The sequence below is a fragment of the Oxyura jamaicensis genome, chromosome 20, assembly GCF_011077185.1.
Source record: "Oxyura jamaicensis isolate SHBP4307 breed ruddy duck chromosome 20, BPBGC_Ojam_1.0, whole genome shotgun sequence".
NCBI classification, from domain to species: Eukaryota; Metazoa; Chordata; class Aves; order Anseriformes; family Anatidae; genus Oxyura; species Oxyura jamaicensis.
In genome coordinates, this window is record NC_048912.1 from 12,861,097 (window position 1) to 12,884,365 (window position 23,269).

Here is a 23,269-nt window from a genome sequence, read left to right on the forward strand (position 1 = left end):
TTTTTTTTTTTTTTTTTTTTTTTTTTTGCTTTGTGCTTTTGACCTTATTTGCTGAAAATGAAACATCATCTAACCTTCCAGGAAATGCCACGATTCTTCGATCTGACAGAAGAACATAAATCTTCCTCAAGTGCGCAGCAGTTCGGGGCTCAGCTGGAACTGAGCAGGATCGGGGCATCCCAAACCAGGGCCAGCAGGACCCGAGCCATGCACCTCTCCTGTCCAGACAGCAGCAGCCCCATGGGACTGGTCGCTGGCTTTGGGCTGAGCTGGTTTTCCATCAGTTATTCATGGGGAAAAAAATGAGATTTGGGGGCCTGAATCACCTTGATCCTGTTAAAGTTTTGTGGGACAGGTGGGACCCTTCCCTCCCAGCTCGGGCTGAAGCAACACACATTGCCCTGCCTCATCTCCCCAGTCATCTCTGGGGAGCAGAAGGCTCGTGAAAGCCATTGCATGGCTGAAATTTCAGGCTCTGCAGGTGGAGTGGACACAGTGAGAGGGCTTGCAGAGCGCAGCAGCCCTGCTGCCTTCTCAGTTTTCCCACACCGCATTTCCTGAGCGCGACACCGTGGTTTCCTTCCCTGTCCATGCCACCAGCGGTTTCTACCTCCCCGGCTATTTCGGGGGACCCGTGGTTGTGCTGAAGGTTTGCAGGGGCAGGAGAAGGAACTTCAACGTGTTATGCTGCTCAATGCAGGGGGCCTGAGCAGCCCTGAGGGCTGGCTGAAGGTAAGAAGCTACGTGTGGGAAGGCGCAGCTCGTGCTGAACTGCTTTCCACCACCCACTCATCGAGAGCTTTGTTTGCTCAAGTGCACGCTTTTAGACCCAAGCTGTTAGTGCTTTACACAGGGCATAGTCATCCATGTGCAGGTCTCTTTACTTCTTGGCTTATTGCTGGAGCAGGGCTCCCCTAGACCCCACAGGAATCAGAGCTGTGTTTTCCTCTGGATCAGGTCTGGGCCAATCCTGCTGGATGAATTTAACTGAACCCACAACTCTAATAGTACCGTGCTCAGCCCGACCCCAAAATCCACAGAAATATAAAGTTTCTTAGATCATTTTTTTTTCTTTTTTTCTTTCTTTTTTTTTTTTTTTTAAATCTTGACCAACTTTCCTTGTTTTACCACTAGATGGGAGAGTGAGACTGGTCTAACGCAGCCACTCCCGTCTTTATCCCAGTAGGAATTCAGAGGGGAGTTGGGAATTGAGAAATACTCTCAAGGCAATTCTCTGGTGCCAGGGGCAGAACTGAGGACACACCCTGCACATTTTCTGACCTCGGGAATGGAGTGGGTAACCCCCCAAAATGCATGTTATGAGCCGTGTTATGGGTGCATGGCTGTGGCAGCACCGTGGTACATTCCCTCCTGGCCCCACGGCAGCTTCTCTGCCTTAAATGAGGAGGAATAAGGTACACCAAGACTAGATGTGGGTGAAATAATGGGGTAAAATACTTCATTTGTGCATGTCCACCTGTCCTGGAGCAAGGGGTGGTGAGGAAGGCACTTATAATTCACTCCCCATAGCCATGTCCCAGCGAGTCAGATGAGCCCCCCAAATTGCCTAGGGAGGCACAGAATAAAGCTGCATTTCCCCCTTCTTTTCTTCCTCACCCATCTCCTACAGGACTATTGCGTAGTGATGCAGACAGTGATACCATTTTTCTGCAAAGATTAAAAATGTGCTGGTGCAATGACTGCAGGTGAAGGAGGGGAATTTGGGGCCTGGTCTGACACCGCCAGCTGCTGCTGCCTGCCTCAGGGGCTGCCACGAGCAGGCATGGGAGGGTGCCAGGGGCATTCAGGCTCTGCTAAATTTACTTTTGCTGAAACACCTCCCATCTTCTGAGACATTTCCTAAGTTTTTTTTTTTTTTTTTTTTTTTTTTTTTTTTTTTTTTTTTTTTTCCAGGACTGGGTGTGTTTGGGAATTATAGAGTTGCAGAAGCACTTTCTCCACCAAACCAAAGATTGCCCAATTGGCCTGTTTTTTGTTATTATATGGTTTGGGGTTTTATAGAATGAGCATGTCTTCTTCCTTCCTGGGATTTCACAGATTCTGGAAGAACTTTTAACCAAATTTTCTGCCTGCCTGCATGACTAGTGCAGAATGCATAATCTCTGTAACTCGAAAATCATCTCTTGGGGGTTTTGCTGCCTACCCAACCCCTTGGTTTGCAAGTTTTTTAGAGGAGTGATGCAACTGATTTGTTTAATGTCTGGGCCAGTTGTGCCCTGGAATTAAATAATCCTGATAAACATCCCAAACTGCAATGCCCTCATTGACTCTGCTGGGGTTTCCTGGTTGTGCTCCGATAGGAAACATCTGCCATTATCATGCTAGAAATACCAGTTTCTTTGGAAGAGGAAGCTGGGTTCTTGCTGGATGCAATTACCCCTGTTTTCCACAAACAACCTCCCACTCCGTGTGCGCAACGCTGCTGCTGAGTCACCCAGCATGGAGATGGGGATGGGGAGGACAAACTCCCCTGAAGAAGCTGATAAATACAGATGAAAAAATGTTGCCTGGAAGCAATAAACCAATAGAAATTCCAGCCCTGGCAGGTTCAGGGCACACTCATTTGTGCAGATGCAGCTTCTCGCTGTGGGGTTCATGGCAGTACAGGAACAGCCCTGGCTGCAGGTGGGGCTGGGGTCACACGGATCTGGACACATGGGGCACGTGGGATGGGGATGAGGAGCTACCACGGGGTGTTTCTAATGGACAGTTATTCGTGTGTCTGCCTTTGGCCATGTATACTTGTGCGAGAAGTCACCGCCCTTGGCCAAGTGCCTGTTAATCCCTGTGCACCTCATTCGTAAAGTGCTGGGTGAGCAAGAGGAAAAATTAAAGCTCCTGTGGACAGGACCACTGTCCTAACTCTCAGCTTTTCTATGGCCCCAATCTTTCCATCCCTTTCCTGTCATCTCCCCTTACCATCCTGAAAGAGAATTAAAAACAAAAAAAAAGAGCACTAACCAGGGAGAGGAGCTGCAGAGACGGTGTGCGACGTGCACCCAGGACCCGAGGGACAAGGACACTGCAGGGGCCGACTTCTGACCTCTGCTGAGTGCTGGAGATGCCACAGCCTGTCACTGTCTGATAGCTGCCAGCATGCCAAATGCCAAGTCATTCTTCAGCAATGAGATGTTGAGCTGATTAAGGTTTTAATTACAACAAGGAAGCAGCACGTGCAAGGATGGTTTCAGATGAGAAAGACGTGGCAGCTGCCAAGACAGAGCTGCTCCCGGCTGTATCCCATCAACCTTTCTGGTGAATGGCGCTGAGCCTTCAGTTTGCTCTGCTGCAGGGCTAGGAGAGGAAAAAGGATTCATGCATGGCCCAAGCTGTGGTAAGTGGGGCTTTTTTTCAGGAGTGCTCAGCTACCTGTGAAACCCAAGCCTTGCCATAGGAATGGGGCAGAGTTCAGGGCAACTGGTCAGCATTCCTGGCATTTACTGCACTCATAAACAGCCCTGGCAGCGACAGAAAGAGTGCAAACTTTGAACTTATAAAGCATCAACACCGAGACCAAGATGGAGTAGAAAACACACAAAATGCTCAGAAATGTGTTTCCCCAGCACGTAGCCACAGCCCTTTGGTAGCTGTTTGCCAGCACCACAGCATCTGCGCGGCCCCTCGTGACGGAGATCAAGGGCAGCTCCATCGAGTGGGAAAGGGGGCAGAGGAGTTTTCTCCCTCCCAGGGGACACAGAGCTCCCAGCCAACTGCAGAAGCTGCCCGTGCTGGTGGACAGGCACAAATCAAATGAAAAATGCTCTGTGGTGAGCACCTGCCCCAGCACACTGTGATGTCCCCCAGGTGGGAGCTCTGCACCAAGGGGTAGAGCCGATGTTTGCTCGGATCCTGATGCACACAGACTTGCCGGCGCTTTAGATTTCACAGCCGGGTCCAATCTCTCCTTTAGACCTTGATCCTGCAAGAAACACTATAAGGATGGATTTTAGAAAGCAGATAGAGCTGGCGAGATCTGGGCCTTATCTAAGATAGCAAAATAATCAGCCCTATGATTTCTTCCCCGTGTTTACAGTGGCAATATTTTTCCAAAGTTCAAAGTCTTCCTCTGCAGAAAACATTTGACATGCTTTGCCGGGATACTGTAGTTTTGGTGCAACGAACAATTAAAAAAATCAATTTCTAGAGCAATATTTTCTATGCTAGTAATCTCTGAACTAATTACAGGGCTGGAAGATCAATAACTATCTGGAAATCTTTCCAATACAGCTAACTAAGCACACTACATATCATCCTGCAGTATTTCCTTCACATACACGTGATATTCCTGATTATCTCCCAGATCATACAGGCAGATGAAATCGCTGTCAGTAAATGTCTGTACTTTGTTACGCTGCAGTGCCAACATTTACCAAAATCCAAAGGGGAAATTGGGTAGAGTGAATAGCACAGTGCATGAGGTCTGGGGCAACACTCAGTGCCAAGGCTTTAAGCCAATAACAAAAAGAGCTAAAAGGCTTGGTCAGTTTAACAGGAATCTTTCTTTGAAAAGATTACAAAACAAAGTCATTAAAAGTTCAAGCCTCAGTTATATTGTTTTTTTTCATCAGACTTTATTTTTTTAAAAAAATGTAAAACCTTCAGTGACTGAACGTAACCTCTTTCCCTGGTCTCCTAGCAAGGGAGAAGAAGTACAAGTGGGTGGTTCAATGGTGCAATCGCCCTTTAAAAACGCGAGCACAGAGGAAGGGTGTTGCTCCGATGATACGATCTACCCTTGCTGTACAAACACACGGTGCTGACCATGGCAACTCGCTTCCAGCCAAAGCCCAAAGCACTGCACCGAGGCTCTGCCCCACAGCCCCTGCACGAGCGGTGCTGGGATGCGGTGCGCAATGCTCCAGCCTCACTTCTACCCTGTGAGGGCCTAGCGAGCTCAGCCTGCTCTTCCTTGGCACGGTGGCATTCACGCTGTCACTGACCGAGGAGCAAATATTCCCATCAAACACGGTGCCAAAAGCACAGCAGGTGGAGAAGCAAACCCACGGTGCAGGTGATTTTTCCTATGCCCAGCTACGTGCACCACAGCGATGAGTTCTGAGCTGCCGTGCTACCGTGAAATATTAGCTAACATTTCATATGCTTTTCTCTGATTATTCTGCATAGCTTTTTCCCTGCAGTGAAAGGACCAGATGAAAAGTGGGACCAGGGTGAGATCAAACCCTCGCTGCTACCATGGGCTGGGGCATTCCCGCAGCTCCCCACTGCAGCACTCTGCGGCGCCGGAGCCTGTCCCGGAGCAGAAATCCAGGTCCAGTACCCAGTACAGGTAAGGTGCAGTGCTGTGAGCCTCACCAGATCTCAGGAGACAGGCCAGGGGCTGTGGTCCCTTCTAAGTAAGAACTGAGCAGGGTAGTTATGCTCAAAGAACTTAAATTTTGCAGCCATGCGGTGATCTGGATTGTAAATGTGGTTGCTGTTAATTACTGCTTGCATTTCTGCAGGACTCCCTGTCTGGCTGGGGAGCTGCAGCCCAGTGACACACAGAAAGGAGAGCCGTGGACTGCTGAGAGCCTGCCTGAGGTGGCATTTACCCGGATTTGGTGACAGCACTGCCCTGGCTGTGTCCACAATGTGCACCCTGTGGTGTTGCTCTACCAACCTCAGCTGCCAAAAAGCAGCTGAAAGAGAAAAATAGTGTGCGTATCATCATCACAGGCACACAACTCCTCTCCTGCCTGCTCAGCCTGAAGTGACCTTGGCGCTCCCTCAGCCCGGCTGGCTGTTGGGGGCTGTTCAGACTGTGGGAAGGTGCCTACAGCTGCTGCACTGAGCTTCAGCAACTGATCTCCTTGGATAATGAAGTCTTTGGACTTTCCCATGATTTTTTCCCATGTAACGTCACCTTTCATTCAAATAAAACTCGAGTGGAGTGCAAGAAATCACTTTGTTTCTCTCCATCTTAGGAAGAAAGGGCAGTGCATCACCTGATGGAAAGGGCCCAACCAAAAAGAGCTCACGCTCTCCAGAAATCTTTCAGGAAACAGCTGAAAGAGAAGCTACAGCTCTCCCTCCAGTCTTTTAATAGTACCACATCACACTTGGTACATGCTCAGCAGCAGAGCTCCTGGATTTATTTCCTGGCAATGCAGAGCAATGGCCACGCAGTGTGGTGCTGGTAGGGGTGCAGTGGCTGCACCATGGAGAGGCGAGCAGGACATGCAGGGCAGCGATCGCTCCCTCCACGATGTTCCCCTGGCTGCTGGCAATCCCCAGCTCAGGGACATCCCGAACAAAAGGTTTGCATTGAGATTATCGGGTTTAACAGCCGCCGAGGCATATGTCATTCAGGAATTTGTCTAATCCCTCTTTGAACACGGTTATACTTTCAGGCTCTGCAAAGCCCTCTGGAAACGATTGCCATTGTTTAATCAGGAGCTGGGCAAGAGTTTGCTTACAGCTTGCTACCTGATCCTTTCATTTAAGGGATCCCTTGCTCTCGTAATGATAAATACACCTGGCAAAGCTGAGCAGGACAGATACTGATGCTCTACTTTGCAAAACCAAGGGGATCTGACAGAGATAGAGCAACAAAAAGTCTGGTAAAAATCACAGGGGAGATTTTCAGAAGTGCATTTCCCACTGCAAAGCAGCACTTGAAAAAAAACATCCGTATTGGCTGTTTGTTTTGTGTTTCCTGTGAATGAGTTTCTGGCTCAAATTAGAGTTATAATACAACTCTAAAGAGCATTTTTTAGAAAAAGAATCCAGTTCTGAACTTCCTTCCTAGAGATTTGTTGCTTGTTCTGCAACAGGAGATGTGAATCATGGAAGTATTTATAACAGCAATATTAGGAAATGATCATTAAGGCACCAGAAATCTGTTAGACAGCGTGTCTTTAAATAAATTGTTTATGACTATGCTAACCCAATCTCGTAAGTGCATGCACACTTAACGATATTAAAAATGTACATGTTGCCAGAACCGGACTGCCTATGATGAATATGTCACAGCTCCCCTGCTTTCCTAGTCAGCTGCATGGATCTTGGAGAAACGAGGACAGTTTCGTTTGATCGGTGTTAATGAGGTTTGTGTCTGCACAGATTTAGCCCAAAGAGCATCGCAATCATCTCAAGTCCCAGGTGACTTACAGGACTGAACTTGAAGAAACATCGTTCAGCAGTCTCGGTCGATGGAGCGATTCCAGCTCGCAGAGTGCCTCCAGCAAACTGACTTCCCTTCTGTGGCACTGCATTTGCATTCATTAAACCCCAAGTTTTAATGATTTATGTAGACTGATAAAAGCGAGCAGCCCAGAAGTATGTGTCTGAACACTCCCACAGCTCCTGACAGAGATGCAACACGTGGTAAATCCATCCCGGTGTGAAATATTAAATGGCCAGCTAGCACACACACACAATCAGTGCAGGTATATCTGCGTGTGTTAACATGACCTGTAAAATTGGGATTTCAGACAAACTAAAGTGATCACAGCCTCCAAACCCAAGGAAAAGGTAATCCATATAATAGGAATGCTATAACAATGATAATGTTAGTTAATAATAACATTAATATGATCACCAATCTCCTTGCCATTGTTTATTACTGTCATTGCCATGGTAGTTCTCAGCTCTGGCAATGGATCGAGGCCTAGGTGGCCTCAGCCTTGTGCTCACCAGTGAGTTCCAGCCAAGCACAATCGTGGTACCCTTTGATTTGAAAAGAAAAGCCACCAGCAGCATCAGCTGCTTGCACAGCTCCTGATCCAGGCTGGCCGAGCTCGACAGAGGCGGCAGCAAAAGGAGATGGCCCCAGATGAGAGATGAGCAGAGATGAGGGAGATTTGCACCAGATGCTGCCAAGGAGGACGACACAGATCACAGCTGCACAGAGCCCTGGTGGTACAGGGGACGGAGCTGTGTCTCCTGGTCACCCTTCCTCACTGTGGTGCGAGGGCAGGTCTCTTTTTGAGGAGGCATCTGTGGCTCACAGCAGGACAGGAACTGCAGTCTGGCGAGGACTTTTGCATCTCTTCTGCAACGCACCTTTACTCATGCACACTTCATTGTCTTGCACACACCTCACGCCTTTCTGTAGCTGTGGTGAATGAATCTTGGTCCTCTCCTATCCCCTGAGACTGCTACAGAGGTCCCTGTGCATGAGCCTGGTCCTTCTGGGAGGATGCTTGGCTCTGGACATGATGGGGACACTAAAACTAACGTGCTCCTGGAACAGACACCTTGAGACAGGGGAAGCAGAGATGGCAGACTGATTTCTTCCAGGCCACGTCTGTCCTTCTTTTCCATATCTTCTCCCTTTGGCACCTTATCAAAGCCATCACTAGTTCATGCAAATCCATAGGACAAGCTCCACATCCTTACGTCTCCATCACTTAAGAAGTAAAACATTTTGAGATGCTGAATGAAAAATTCTCCAGAAATTAAGACAAATAATTCCTCTGCACCTCTGAGGACAAGCTCACCAGAGGCAGGATGGACCAAAAGCAGCTGGAGACATGAGCAAAGTGGGGATACATCACCCTGAAGCTGGAGCCAGAGACGAGCAGGGTTTGGGTGATGGGGCTGAGCAGGAAACGCGGGGGGGTTTCCCCAGCTCGGATGCTTTTGATGCACCATTTCACTTTTGCACATCTGCTGTCCTTTTCTCCCCGTTTATTTGAAACATAAACGGTTTAAAACGGGGTCTTATTCATCAGTGATTTACAGCAGCAGCCAAAACAAGGTCCTAATTTCAGCACATGGCTTATCAAACTATTTGTATATAATAAACCAGTATCAGTGTATGTCTGTGGAGCAAACGCTTCCTGTTTTTCCTGACCACAGCACATCACAAGCAGCAGGATCTCCTACATTTAATTTTCCTTTAAAAGCTTATTCAGCAGCTCCCAATTTAGCCCGTTCAGTGAAAGCAAAAAAAAAAACCCTGCAAGTCCATCCACCTTCCCCTCCACTGGGCACAGCAAGAAGGATGGGGCAAAAAGGCAGCAGCCTCCAGCTCCGTGCTGGTGCCAGTGCCTCAGAGGATGAGGAGGAGGCAGCTTCACCAGCCTCTGGCCATGCCTTTCCCTCGCCCTCCTTGCCACCGCACGCAGCGTTTGCTGGGGTTTTCCATTACCCTGGCAATCCTGCGCACGCTGGGTAATGGAGAACTGATTGCACTTTAAAGAGCTAAACATGCAGTGCCTGAATTATTTAGCTTTTAGCATGCAGAAACAGGCCAAATTCCCAAGGGATGTGGAACAGCTCTGCCAATTAATGCAGAGTCGCTGCAGAAGCTGCACCGGTAGGCAGGCGGGAGCTGCATGCTTAGAGCCTCTCGCCATGCCCGTGTCACTTCTGCTGGCATTATTCCTGCCCAGGTGCTTTCCATCCTGCAGGGTGCGGGTCCTGCCCCGGGACTCGCCCATGCTCGAGGGCCACCTCAGTGCCTGTGCCACCAACCGTGGTGGCAGCAAGTCACCGGGCACAGGAGGAAAAGGCCCAGACGGCCGTGTTTGTGCAGACGGCGGGGCTCGGGCTGCGTGCCCGCAGCGTTGCAGCACAACATCTGCAGCTCTCCTCCACGATTCAGCTCCGGAGCAGCACTCGCCTTGCAATCATTAACCCAGCAGAGCCTGCCCTGGTAGCATTTGGCACCGCATTGCCCTGATAAAGATAGCACCGCGATAGCTGTGTTTGTGCCCCTGGTGCAGCAATACCCACGCATCTGCTCTCAGACGGTTTTTCTGCCTTTTACGTGGGCTCGGCTGGTTGCAATAGCAGGAGGCCACGGTTAAATTCCTGCCGCTCTCTCCCACCACAGCTGCGGCCCCTTACAGCGGGCTTTCCCCTGCGGGGTATCCCCCATCCATACCCCACTCTGCCTCCCCAGGCACAGAAAGGCTGGGATCCCCTGGGGGGCTGCACAGGGCCGGTGGGGGGCAACGGGCATCCTGGCCCCAGGCACCTGCTCCTGCACCTGCTCTCTCCCTAACCCTTCTCCATCCTTTTCCCACATCCTCCCCTTGCCCCTCTCCCCTCCTGGCCCCCTCCCTCTCCCCTTCTCCCCCCCCATCCTTCCCTCCTTCCATCCATCCATCCATCCATCCATCCATCCATCCATCCATCCATCCCCACCTCCCTCCCTCCATCTCCCCCCCCCCTCCCCCCCCGACCCTCTCCCCCCACTTTCGCTTTGGCCTCCCCTCTCCCCCCTCCCCATTGGCCCGGCCTCCTCCGGGTTCCGCCGCCGATTGGAGGAAAGCCCCGTCCGTCAGGGCGCAGTGCCCGCCCCTAAAGCGGGGGCCGGTGTGCGCGGGGGGGGGGGCGGCGGCGAGAGGGCGGCGGCGGCGGCCGGCGGCAGGTACGGGACTGGGGGGGGACCGGGACGGGGACAGGGACCGGGAGGGGACCGGGATGTGGACCTGGAGGGGACCGGGAGGGGTACAGGGACCGGGGGGGGGGGGACCGGAATGGGACCGGAATGGGGACCGGGATGGGGAAAGGGACCGGGGGGGGGACCGGGATGGGACTGGGATGGGGACCTGGAGGGGACAGGGATGGGGACAAGGACCGGGAGGGAACCGGGAAGGGACCGGGAAGGGACCGGGACCGGGACAGGGACCGGGAGGATGCTGGAGGGATGAGGGAGGGATGCAGGGGCTCGGGGTGGGCACCGGACGCCGGTGTCAGCTCCGTGATGCTGGGCGAGCACCGGGAGCCCGGTGCAGAGGCTCCGGTGGGGTCAGAGAGAGGAGCGGCGGGGCCCCCGCTGAGCCTCCGCTGCCCACGAGCTGCGGGGATGGGCGCGGGGGGAACCGCAGCGCCGGGACAGCCCCGAAATGGGGCTGGGGGCGGCCGGGGGAGGCTGTGCTGCAACCAGGGAGTGCGGGGATTTTTTTTGGGGGGGGGGGGCCCGCAATCTCGGTGCTCATCAGTGTAGGGACACGTGCGTCTTGATTCAAGGGAGGGAAAAAGCCCCCGGAGTGGCCAAACGCGTGGAGATTTTCCATTAGACCTCGGGTGATGCTCTAAGAACAGTATTTTTTATGTAGAGCTACATTCGTCACAGCTGAAGCATTGTTTTTGTTGTTGTTGTTTGTTTGTTTGTTTGTTTTTCCATTTAGCAAATCTCGATGGGAAATTAAAAAGGGGCTGAGAAAGGGCAGAAAGTCAGAAAAGCTAGCGAGGCGGCACGGCAAAATGATGCCTGCAGCAAGCAAAAGGGATGTGAATAACACTGCAAGCCTCGCTGCAAGAGAATAGTAACTGAAGTTAGGGAAGGAAGGCACAGGCAGCGTGCTGAGCCGAATTCAGAGTGTTTGCATTGTCTGACCTATATTATTTTTGCTAACCTATTTGCTCAGATGATAGGAATCAAAAGCATTGTTGCCTAAAAAACATGCTTTCAGTTCATTGAGCTCAAAGTGCTCTTGTGGACATTAATCGTACAAGCTTGCCATGTGTCATTTTATTACCGTTTTATAGGCTGCTCGATTGTATCAAGCAACACACCACAAACATGAAGTTATCCCAGTCTGGCACCTCCTTTTTCCTCCTTTTTTTTTTTTTTTTTCTTTTTTCTTTTTTTTTTTTTTCTTTTTTCTTTCCTCCTCTCTCCTCCCTCCCCCTTTATTTCTTTCTCCCTTTTTCTGGGCTTCTACTTTTGATAGCATCACTTGGTTGTAAAATCGCACATTAAACCAGCATCCGAGGGGGAGAAAACACAAAGGAGATCTTTAGAGACGCATGCCTTGAGCTGATGTAAATGTGAGAAAGGATGAAACGGCGGGTAGAGAGAGGGTGAGTCAAATAATGAAAAGGAAAAAAAAAAAAAAAAAAAAAAAAGTGAAGCTATTTATATGCAAAGAGGTCCAGCCCGCAGGCTACCGAAAATGATATGAGGCTGCTGAGAGCAGCCCTCTGCAGAGGGGCCGACCGCAGCCACCTGCCCTCTGCAGCTCGGCCGGAACTGGTGGCGGGTGTGCATGGGTGTGTAAGGCTGTGCATGGGTGTGTAAGGCTGTGCATGGGTGTGTAAGGATGTGCACGGGTGTGTAAGGGTGTGCATGGGTGTGCCGGGTTCACCGGGAGCCCCGCAGCGCCGTGGAGCAGCCACTGCGTGCTGCACGCATCCTGCCCTGCGCTGCCCCGTGTGTGCATCCACCCCTGGGATCCCGGTGGCTGCCAATGTTGGCAGTTTCTGCGGAAACCAGGAAGTACCTGAGCGAGGGCTTACTAGAAATCTTTGCAGAGCTTAGAGATTTACAGACAAGGGGGAAGACGAGAGCAGCAGCTAACAAAAGAAATATCCACCGGCTTAGGGAGATCAGCATCCAGCTGCTCTGTGCCTCGTGCAAACTCCTGAAGGCAGCCCTAATCTTTTTGTGTGTACCTTACCAGTGTGGAGCGTGCTGGGGTCCCGCTCTCTGCTTTGGGTTTTTTACCCTGCAGTAGCACAGAAGTGAATCGTGGCTCTATTTGGCACTGACCGTTCCGTTCATTCCGCCCTGAGCACTTCTGCTTCCATTTAAAGTGAGCGTCCCTACACCAGCAACCTGCCTTTCCTAAGGGCTCGGTCACAACCCTTAGGTGAGGGGTTACATGCTCTGCTTTGCCATTTGGGTTTCTGGTCTTCCTCGCCTTGTTCCATGAGCTGCTGCCAGTAGTTGGTGGCTCTGACCCTGGGACGTTCGCATATTGCAGAACCCCTTTAGTGCAATGGTGAGCAGTGGAAATGCTTTGCAAGACTTCCACAAGCACTTAGCAGAGCTGGCAGCTCGGCAGTGGCCTGATGGGCTGGGGAGATGCTGAGCACATTTTCAGGGGCCAGGTTCCCCCCTTGGATTTCATGCTCAATAACGCGAGGTGGCTGGTGCTAAAGCAGCAGGAGCTGTTCCCCACACGCAGCGCGGTTCGGAGGTGGGCTGCCCAGAAGTGCGTTGGTGCCCAGGTCTGGCTTTCAGTGCCTGCCCTGAAATGCGTTCTGCTTTTCTAGTACTCTTAAAAACCACATTATCTGGGCCCAGCGAGGGGCTGATCTTTGTGCAGAGGAGCAGGAACAGCTCTGGCTGCACCAGGATGCGGGGTCTGGGGCTTTGCCTGCCCTGTGCTCAATGGGGAAGCGCCGTGCTTCAGCAGCTCCCCCAGCTGCCCCTAAGAGCTGCTACTCTCCTTTCCCTTTTCAAATCTGCTTTATTTCTAGACCTCCCCATGACATACATAGGTTTGTACCGTCTTGGCCTCAAGTGACCTCCCAGCGTGTGAAAAGTGATGCTGAACCGGGCCAGTTAAGAACAAAGAGATTCTGCAAATGCTTTCCGTGAAAAATACTCAGAGAGAGGTGAAGGGCTTCATCTGGTTTATGAATCCCAGACAAAATTGTACATCCGACCTCAGTAGTAGTGATGAGTGAATGTAGATGAGAGCTCAGAGAGGGCCACTAACTTCAGCGGCTTTTGCATCAGATCTCTCATTAGTACAGCAGAGAGCGTGAAACAATGGAGTGTAGTGTTTAATTTTAACAGAAGGATGTTATTCTAACCTTAAATCTCTCTTCAGGCAGAAGTAATGCTGGATCTGGGCAATTGCTGCATTGCTGGAATCAAAATAATGTCATTGCACTTCCAGATTGTAAAGGAATTTATGAGCAATGGGAGTTTGTCAGTGATGGAAAATGCTCTGTGTTATTCATGTTCCCCCATTCAGTGTTCAGCAAGGTATCGAGCCTTAAGGCAGCTTTTGAGATCCCTGTGCAACAGAGACATTAGGCCAATCTCTCCTCGTGTGCTGTGGCCACTGATGTACGTGTGGTTACACTCAAACTAAATTTAATTCAGATTCTTAATGCATAACACATACTGCTGCATGGTGTCAATAGACTTCGGTCATTTGAACTCTCAGAGCTTGGCTTGGGTCTTCCAAGAAATAAAATAAAATGCTGACAAACCCTGTTTAACTATTGCCCAGTGGTGTGAAGGAGTTAGGGGTCATTTTCATGTTGAGAAAGCAAGGCCAAACATTTTTTTTCCTCTGAAATACTTTGATTTTGCAATATTCTGGCTGGAAAAAAAAAAAAAAAAGAAAGAAAAAAAAAAGAGAGAGAACAAGAAAAATTACTCTCTGGCATTCATTTTTATACAGTTTCCTATTTGTGAACTCAAGTGCTTTAGATACACTGTGACAATGAGGTAGAAGTTAATTTTCTTGATGGCAGTGAGAGATTACAAACAAAAGTACATCTAAGTTATGGATCTCTAATAAATGATCCGAGCTCGTGACACAAAAATAAAATTTTCCTCAAAACATCATCAAAAGATCATGAGCTCTGCTGGATTTTCTGTTCCCTCGTGTGTTCTTGGAAAACTGCATTGATCTTTTCGGCTTAACATAGTCCAAATAAAACAGATGGGAAATTACAATTCATTTTTTTTTTTTTTTTTACTTCCCAAGCTCCATAGAAATCATAAGGCAAGCCCTTGGTCCATCCTGCTCTGCCTTGCCGTGGCTGGACGGGCTTGCTAGGGCTCAGCACCTTCCCCGTGTGACCGATCTGCTCCCGCACCCCTTCTGGATAATCCAGGACAGGGCAGATGCCCTGGAGCTTTATGTTAGCATAAGAATTCCCTCCCAAAGGGATTGCCTCACGGTGCTTTCAGAGCAGCTTTACGTTTTCTTTGTATGGCTGGAGTGGGTTCAATCTCGAGAGGATTTAGACCCTTCAAGTCAGACGTGGGTCTTCGTTACGGCAGAATCGGCCTTTTCTGCAGCCGCCCCGGAGCCCTGATCAGCCTGTGATCCCCTTAGTGCTGGGTATTTGCCGCTTATTTGGCAGAAAACCTTGAAAGGAGGATTTTAAGATGCTGAAGAAATTGAATTAAAATGAGTGGCAAGTAGGTAAGCAACCTGTGGTACACTGATTATCTGTCTCAAATGTGTTAAAATAACTTCAGGCCCATATTTCTTAGGGAATACTGATCAAAAAATCATTCTCAGTTACCCTCATTTGAGCTGATAACATAAAATAAGTTTATTTATTTGTCGTCTTCATTCCTCATAGGTCCTTCGCAGGGGCAGTGGGATGCAGGCAGGTCCTTGGCAAGGCAAACAAAAGAGTTTTCAAGTGAGGCATGAAAACCACACTGCTTCTGCATGGAGGCAGGAATCCCTTGAAGGCAGTTTTCAGATTTCCACATAAATCTGTCCTCCAGCAGCTGCTGTCTAAAGCTGCGAGTTCTCATACACGAGAGAACAGAGGGTGCAAAGTAGAAGCCGTGCCCACAGTGCGCATGGACAGCAAACCCCTCTGACTTCCAGCAGATGTTTTGGGTTGGCAATGGGAACATTATATGCCTGTTTGTTCCTTTATTTCAGGAAGAAATACCATTTGGCAGCAATTTGTTCCCTGGCAGTAGACATGAATTACCCGCTCGAGTACTGTGAGATGAAAGAAATGCCATCCTGCAAGGGGTGCAGTTTGCAAACCCAGCAGTGTTTGTGGTGGCGGAGCACACGTGCACCTTCCTCTGTGTCTACATCACTGTGTGTATTGATCTGTGCTGGTGAGAGATTGCTGTTTCATTCAGAGCTGGATTTCTTTGAGAGCCCACTTAATACAGAATTGCATTGCTCCGAGCGTTTTTCCACCAGCATCTCTCGATGGAATCTTACCTCTGACCAGCAGAGATTTTTATTTATTTACCAGTCACATGGAAGCAGCAGGCTACTGAGGATAACACATCCCTGAGACTGTCAGTGCCTTCCACATTAAGACATTTGCTGTAGCCACTATAGGAGCTCGCAGCAGAGATATTTGTGAGGATTTGCTGTCGAAACACACTGGAGGTTTCTAAGGAAGCGATCATTTCAGGTTCTCAGAGCCTGCTAAAATCCCCAGACCATCCTATTCACCATGTAGCTTCTTCCTCTCCTTGGTGGCAGTGATCAGCGTCATCACACTGCCAGTGTGCTGCCCTCATGCTCTGAACCATTCCCTTTGGGTCTGGGTTCCTATCCGTCATCTCATCGTTGCTGTATTTGTAGTTGGGGTTCTGGTTTGAGATTTTGACTCAGAGACGGAAGAGAAGTCATTCCCTTCAAAGGGATCATCATTTCCTCTTGATTGCACAATAGGGATATGCCTTCTTCAAAGAAATCCCCAAACCACAATGTGTCAGGATCTGGGGTGTTGCATGATCAAACACAAATTAACCCGCTCTGACTTGGTGTTTATTTTAAGGGGATGAAACATGACGTTTTTGTTTAGCTCATTGTTGGAGGGCAGATAGAGTGCATGGTGTCAGGAGACTTGGAGACAGCAAACACTGAGTCAGAAGCCCTACAGCCACACAGCCCTGGTCCAAGCTCCCGTATGCCACGTCAGATTTGTGCTGAAGGGTTAATTTTGCACCATCTGGCTTTGTGCTAGATCAAATATTATTTCTGTTGTTGTAGCTGACATGAGACCAGAGTATACTCAGTATAATGTGCTTGGCTAATCCAACAGAAATATGATTATGTGCCCATTCCTGCTCCAGATCTGTCTGCTCTAATGGGTGATTTAGTAACACACAAAATAGTGAGACATGGCCTGAGAGCCATAAACAACCTGGACGTGATGATCTCTTTGCAGTGGTCAGCAGAGACAATAGGAATGTCTAACTCCAATTTGATACCTAACTTTTAAGAAGTAATTAAGAGAGAGAAATCCCACTCTTTATGCAGAACGTCTTCCCAGGGAGCTGTCTGAGATGTAGGAACCAGGGTTATTTAACTGTATATTTTGCATGCCATAGTGACTTCCTTGGTGCTGATCTGAGGATAACCAAAAAATGAGCAGCCCGAGTTGTAGGGTAGCGTGCAAAATGGCCCATTTCAAGCAGCAAGTTCATTTAAGTGCTGTCTGGGAGGTTGTGCTGTTCCTCTGCTTGGCAGGAATCTCAAGACTAATACCTAGGAGGATTAGAGAGCATCGCTGGATGTTAAACAAGATCCAGGTTAAGCGGTGTGCACCAGTGAGCTTGTGCTCTGGGGAATGTTTGGGGAAGCTATTACTTGCTGATCTGGAAAAAAAGTAGGCTTGTGTGGGAAATACTCTTCTCCCAGCTGCCTCCTTCCTGCATTTGCTGCCTCTCATGCTCCCACTTGACACAGTTTCCAACCCTCTCTCAGCCCATCTCACAGACTCGTGCCCATGTGCTCACTGAGGATGGCAAATGTTGGCAGGGATGCCTGCTTTTCATTTTTACCTTCATCATGATCTAACCAGGAAGATGAAAAAAAAAAAGTTCCAGTAAACCATGGTAGATGTCGGCTTAATGCTATTACATTTATCCGATGCTCAGCATCCTTGCATTGTGATTGTAAATAAGCAACATCCTGTTGTGCTTTTTTTTTTTTTCATTTTTTTTTGTTCTTATCTTTAGAAGCAGCAAATCATGTTTGATGTTCATCATTTGGCTTATGCTCTTTTTGGTTATCGCTTACATCATACAGGATTTGCCTGAATGTGCATCTTTTGCATGGAAGCAAAGAAGGGATGTGTATAGGAACTAACTGGTAATCACTGGGAAAAGCTGACTAATGGTTCATGCAGAAACATTATCCTGAATATTGGACTTCCTTATATGGGCTGTGAGAACACAAATGCTGGAAAAAAATGCTGTGCTATGTGTAAGGAAAACGTCAGTGTCGTATCTGTGTTGTGAGAGCTGCAGGGACACCCAGCTCCACGAGCAGGTGACCACCGTATGGTACTAGCACGGAAACCTCATCATTGATCAAATTTACGAGGAAGAAAAAGACATTAAAGCAAGAGTGACGTGAGAGAGAGGGAGTTAGGAATTACAGCATAAAACAGCCTTTTGTCTGGCTAAGCTTGGCTGAAGCAGAATATAGTTGCCTGGTTAAATCTGCTTTGTGTATTGGCACTGCAAGTTTTTAGAGATGGTCTAAGGCAGCTGCAGCCAATTGCATTTGCACAGATAAGCTGGAACAAATAAATAAGCTGAGAAAATCTGGCTAGATTTATCTTCAAAGCATTTTCAGGCAGCTAATTGAAAATTATCAAAGCCACCTTCCTGATTTCTTGCATATTATTGCATTAATTTGCCAGCGAGTGGAAGAGTGCTTGGCAAAGAAAGGATTTGGGGAGTGCTAAGGTTTACTACTTAGGCATTATTTAATTATAAATGTGTCCTTGCTCATTTGATAATGTAAGGCCAGCTTCTGCTGTTGTGTTCCATGCCTCAGACCCCAAGAGCGACTCAAAGCACACCTCTGGTGCAGCCGCAGCACTGTCACTGGTGGCGAGCACAGCTTTAGATATTTGTTTAGATATTTATTTATTTATTTAGATATTTAGTGCTGGGTGCTCTTTAGGTGCGTTTCTCCCTCCTGAAATGTTGTGAGTGTGCAGGATGGTGCTGTTCCTAGAGCAGTTGATTACAAAAGGGCTGCTCCCAGCAATAGCAGCCTTCCCCATATTGCTGAACCAAAGGGACATGTTGCAAAAGAGTGCAAAAAAAAAGGCATTATTCACATACCTGGGGAGCTACGTGGAAGTCTGGCTGCTAGGAAAAAAAATCAGTGTTGTATCCCCAAAGAACAGCCCAGTCACCGCACGCTGTCTGTTCTCTCCATTCCAGCTCAAGCAGCGCTTGGAGGACGAGCCCCGTTCACAGGACCGCGGCGTGGATTTGTCACACTTCTGGGAGGCTTTCCCCTCGTAAACCAGTGAGTGGATTATGCTTGATCCATGCAGTGTTTATCAGCTGCAACAGAAGTAATACTGATAATCCTCCAAGCAAAACTGCCCAAGAAAAAATCAGTAGGTGTTACTAAGAGAAATTAAGCAGATGACTTTGTCCCTGGCTGGAGTAACGGCTGAGCCTGGGATCCTTTGGGATCGGGGCATTCCCAAAGCCTGGCTGTCCGTACAGCAAGGTCAGGCTCTCTTGCAGGTCAGAGAGAATAAGTCTGAGCATTGTATGGGGCTGCTCCCCTCCGGTTTGCATTATATTCCATTTTTTCCTCCATTCCCATTACCTTAGAAAATACCTCCGTGTAAGCCATAGGAATGAAGAAATGATTAAGTCTGCCCATAAACTGTGCTTGGCTATGGAAAGCAGATATTATGAGTAGATGTTATTTGCCACATCGATACCCTGTGAAAGTCAAAAATCATAGAGTGAAAGGGAAAATTAACTACTGTTGGGCATTGTTCGGGAAATGGGATTATTTTGCATATCAGTTAGGAGATAATATGTAACATTAGTTTAATCACGGGCCTCAGCAGAGGCACAACATATTTTTTATCTGTCCTGTGACTTTTTTAATCATCACCTGATAACAGCTTGAAAGTTTTGCTATTGATTTAATACTAAATATTGGTGACGTGGGGGTATTTACAACTTCCACTGTGAAATACAAATTACATGCTTTCATTGCCTTGCTACTTCTACTGTGTTGACTCGGTAATGTTGGCAGTCTGGAACAAGCTGTACATCTTCAAAAAAAAAAAAAAAAAAGAGTTAAACTCTTGCAGCAAAAAGAGTAAATCTATAGAGATAATAGCATTGGGCCTGGTTCAAAGCAAGCAAGAACTCACCCACTGAGTCATTAAAAACAGAGATGAATGAGAAGCAATAAACGGATGGCTCAGATGAATAAAAATGATTAGGAAGTGCATGTAGTTGGTTGGTTTTGTTGCTTTTTTTTCCTAACAATTAGTTTTTGTCCTCTAAAGTGGCATATGGCTTACGTGGAAGCTAATCTTCCCAGTGAATGTGTCAGTTCCATTTTGGAAACACTTGGAGAGATAACAAGCAGCTTGGTGGAGAGCAGCAAGTAGCAATCGGGCTTGCTGCCCGGAGCATCTGGGTGCAGCCTGGCAGTGCTGCTCCAGCAGGAGGGGGCCAGGCCGTGGGCTTGGGGGCAGTGTGGGACTTCTGGGTGTGGGGGGAGACATCTGCTGCTTTGGGGAAAGATTTGTGGCTTTCTTGAAAAACCCCATGATCACTGATAACTAAGTAGGATTAAGAGTAACAAAAGTCGAGGGGGAGGATGCTGCAATCACTTGGATCCGGTGGCAAGGTTCCTGCTACTTCAAGGATGAGAAAACTGTAATGTAAAGTGATAATCGTTTTCCTGACTCGTGAAAAACCTACCGATGGAGACATCCCCGTGCTGATAGAGACAGTACGAATAGTTCCCCTGGGGGAAGGTGTGCCACTTTGGCAGCTCAGTCGCATAAGCTAACTAAATGAGATGGTTTTTTTTTATCTACTGAAATCAGTGCTAGCAAAATCAGTCCCCAGCTCAGTAGGCTTCATTATGAGTACAAATAACGTCAAATGTGTGTGACGTGGGCAAGTGTGCAGCTGATGTCAGCCAGCTGCCTTGCAGGAGCCTCTGTTGATTCACACCAGGATAAGACGACCAGTTCTGCTCCTTAAAGCCTTATCCAGTATCCAGTAATCCCTTCTTGGTTAGAGTACTAAAGAACCCTTATTAATTGTTTGCAATACTACATCCAAAGATAAGAATAGATTTAGAGTTGCAAGAGTCATAAGGACATTGGAGGGAAAAAAAAAAAAAAGTGAAAATGATGGTCTTCCAAGCCATTATAATGCCAACACATTACAAAAGTCTGTGTCTGCAGCTGAACTTCAAAGCCTTTGGCTAGTTTTTGCATTTCCCCATGTTAACAGTGGAGGTTCCCGTGCTGACAGCACCCACAGAACACTGGGCACATGTGTGGCTGCAAGTGTGCTTCGTGGCACACTGCCTCTGTGTTATCACCAAATTCCTGCTAGAATCGGGATCCTGTCATATTCTGTGCACTCTGGTCCCCAGGCAGGATCATTAATATTACAGAATTATTTGCTAATGAAAGGTCACATGTGCTCCTGGGTGTCTCTCATTTGCTAAACTTATCTTAAGGACCGGTGCAGTTGGAGCACTACTGACCTGCGTTTTTCGAGTTACATGCTTACATATGTGGTATGTCCTCTGCCCTTCTGGGATGGAAGCATTATCCCTGTGGTCTTCTTGTCATCAAATTCTGCAATTCCCCTGCCCCAGTGCCTTCAAGAACCACCAGTACAGGGAAGCACATCAGCACTCATGCAATCCATAATCTGCAAAGGAAATATCAATAAACTTTTTCAGCAATGCACAGATGAGTATTAGTTCATTCGCCGAAGGCTGAAATATTCCCAGGTTACAGCAATCTGAATATGGCTCATTTTATTGGGAAAACAGCCTCCTAGTTCTCCCATAACCCTATTGATGTGCTAGTTGCAAGCTGAAAAGGGGTATTTTTATAGGAGCCTCTTGAACAAATATTAAAAACAGTAATTGGGAAACATGCGATGCTTTGAAAATAATCTGTAATAATGTAGCTCTTGTCTAGCATTTGTTGCATATTTGAGACCAACATTCAAAAGAGATCTTAAATGCATTGGCAGAACTATAAATGATAAAAACAATTAAAAAATACATTTATTTTTTTCTTCCATGATGAGGTGCTGAGATGCTGGGACTGCTCAGCACAGGAAGTGGTTGAAAGAAGGCAGTCTGCAGCAGTAATCAGGTTAGAGCCTGGGCCCTGCAGCTTGCTCTGCAATGGCATGTAGTCTAATTAGTTATAGAAAGGATTTTACTTAATAGTTGTAAACAGATCTGAGGGCCTGGAATAAAATCAGTCTAACTGTGGAAACTTCTCAGGATAGTTATAAACTGTTATTAGCATAGTGTGAAAGAGACCAAAAGACTTTTAACAGTGTGAAAATTGGAGCTTTCCACACTGTTCTCTGCAGGAGAAAGGGAAAAGAAGGAGGCTGTGCCTGGCAGGGGAAGGGTCTGCTCTTCTCTTAGGAAAGGATAAGGTGCTTCAACAGGTAGGGAGACTGCCTTTAGTGTGGTTGTTTTGTTTTGTGTTTTTTTTTTTTATTTTTTTTTTTATATACCCTTGAAGACAGTGTTCTTTTCTGTACTATTAGCGGTGCCCCAGTGCCTGATGTACAAGCACACTGTGGTAAAGGGCACGCGTCTAGCTGCACTGCACAGCAAAATGCTGGTACCTGTTAAGAAAGAATAAGTATTCTACAAAAAGAAAAATAATTGTGGCTTTTGGTATGGTTGTATACAAAAGCATGTGAAAAAACTGTTTTGTTGTTGTTGTTGTTGTTTTTTGTTGTTGTTTTGTTTTTTTTCACAGGTTGCAATGGTCTCGGCTCACACCCTCCCCGTCTGATGTACACGCCAAAAATCTCAACCCCCAAGTAGACATATCTACGGCACCCTGCAAAGCCGCCCCCACCACGACAGCACCTGGCCGTGCAGTGCCGTGCCGTTCATGGCCAAGCCCCCTAGCTTAACGGGAGAGAATGGCTTCCACTTCCCTCAGGCAAACTCAGTCTTCCCAAGCCCATCTCCCTCTGGCGAGGACAGTGCAGCTTTCAGCACCCCCGGGGGCACGCCGCTGAGCAATGGCACGGGGTGCTGCGGCACCCCCAGCCCCGCCGAGTCCTGCGCTCAGCCCCTCTGCGAGGCCAGGGACAGCACCCGGTTTGGTGAGGGGATTAAATATGTTTCGACCGATGCGAAGGAGTTGGCATGTGGCTGGGGGGGGTTCACGCCAGGCTGCTTGCAGCTCTTCAACACCTCCAAGGGCGTCTTGTTCTTCCTGTGCGTGGCCTCCTTCTTGCAAGGCATGACGGTGAACGGCTTCATCAACACGGTCATCACCTCCATCGAGCGCCGCTTCGACCTCCGCAGCTACCAGAGCGGGCTGATCGCCAGCTCCTACGACATCGCAGCCTGCCTCTGCCTCACCTTCGTCAGCTATTTCGGGGGGAACGGCCACAAGCCGCGGTGGCTGGGCTGGGGCGTGATGGTGATGGGCCTGGGCTCCCTGCTCTTCGCCTTGCCCCACTTCACCACGGGCTTGTACAAGGTGCACTCGTCGACCGATGTGGGCGTCTGCGCGGCGAACCAGAGCCAGACGTGCGCCCCGGCCGCCTCCAGCCTCTCCAGCTACAGGTTCGTCTTCATGCTGGGGCAGTTCCTGCACGGGATGGGAGCCACGCCGCTCTACACGCTCGGCGTCACCTATTTGGACGAGAACGTCAAGACCAACTACTCCCCTGTGTACATTGGTGAGTGGCCTCGCGGGGTGGGAGGGGGACCCAGCCCATCTGCCCTGGCACTGACGAGGCAGCCCTGAGCGCTTTCCTGAGAGTTCCTCCAAGCCTTTTGTTCCTGATGACAGACAAGATGATAATCGGAGA

General features: G+C 48.5%; 1 protein-coding gene and 1 long non-coding RNA gene across 4 annotated transcripts in view; both read left to right on the forward strand.

Annotated features, from left to right (window-relative positions):
- Window positions 1–1,916: 1,916 nt before the first annotated feature.
- On the forward strand, window positions 1,917–8,783 carry LOC118176539. 2 transcript variants are annotated; one of them, XR_004755458.1, is made up of 2 exons: window positions 1,917–5,308; window positions 5,484–8,783. It is a non-coding gene; the product is annotated as an uncharacterized LOC118176539 (long non-coding RNA). The 2 variants fall into 2 exon arrangements; XR_004755460.1 differs by having other exon boundaries at window positions 5,946–8,783.
- Window positions 8,784–10,258: 1,475 nt separating this feature from the next.
- SLCO4A1 (solute carrier organic anion transporter family member 4A1) overlaps window positions 10,259–23,269 on the forward strand; it is a 36,961-nt gene continuing 23,950 nt past the window's right edge. For both annotated transcript variants that reach the window (XR_004755456.1, XM_035343549.1), the window contains exons 1-3: window positions 10,259–10,342; window positions 18,623–18,804; window positions 22,198–23,137. Coding sequence is in view for 1 of the 2 variants with exons in the window: in XM_035343549.1 (XP_035199440.1) it covers window positions 22,336–23,137 (802 nt within the window). In the remaining variant the exon portion in view is untranslated. The remainder of the gene's footprint in view (window positions 10,343–18,622; window positions 18,805–22,197; window positions 23,138–23,269) is intronic.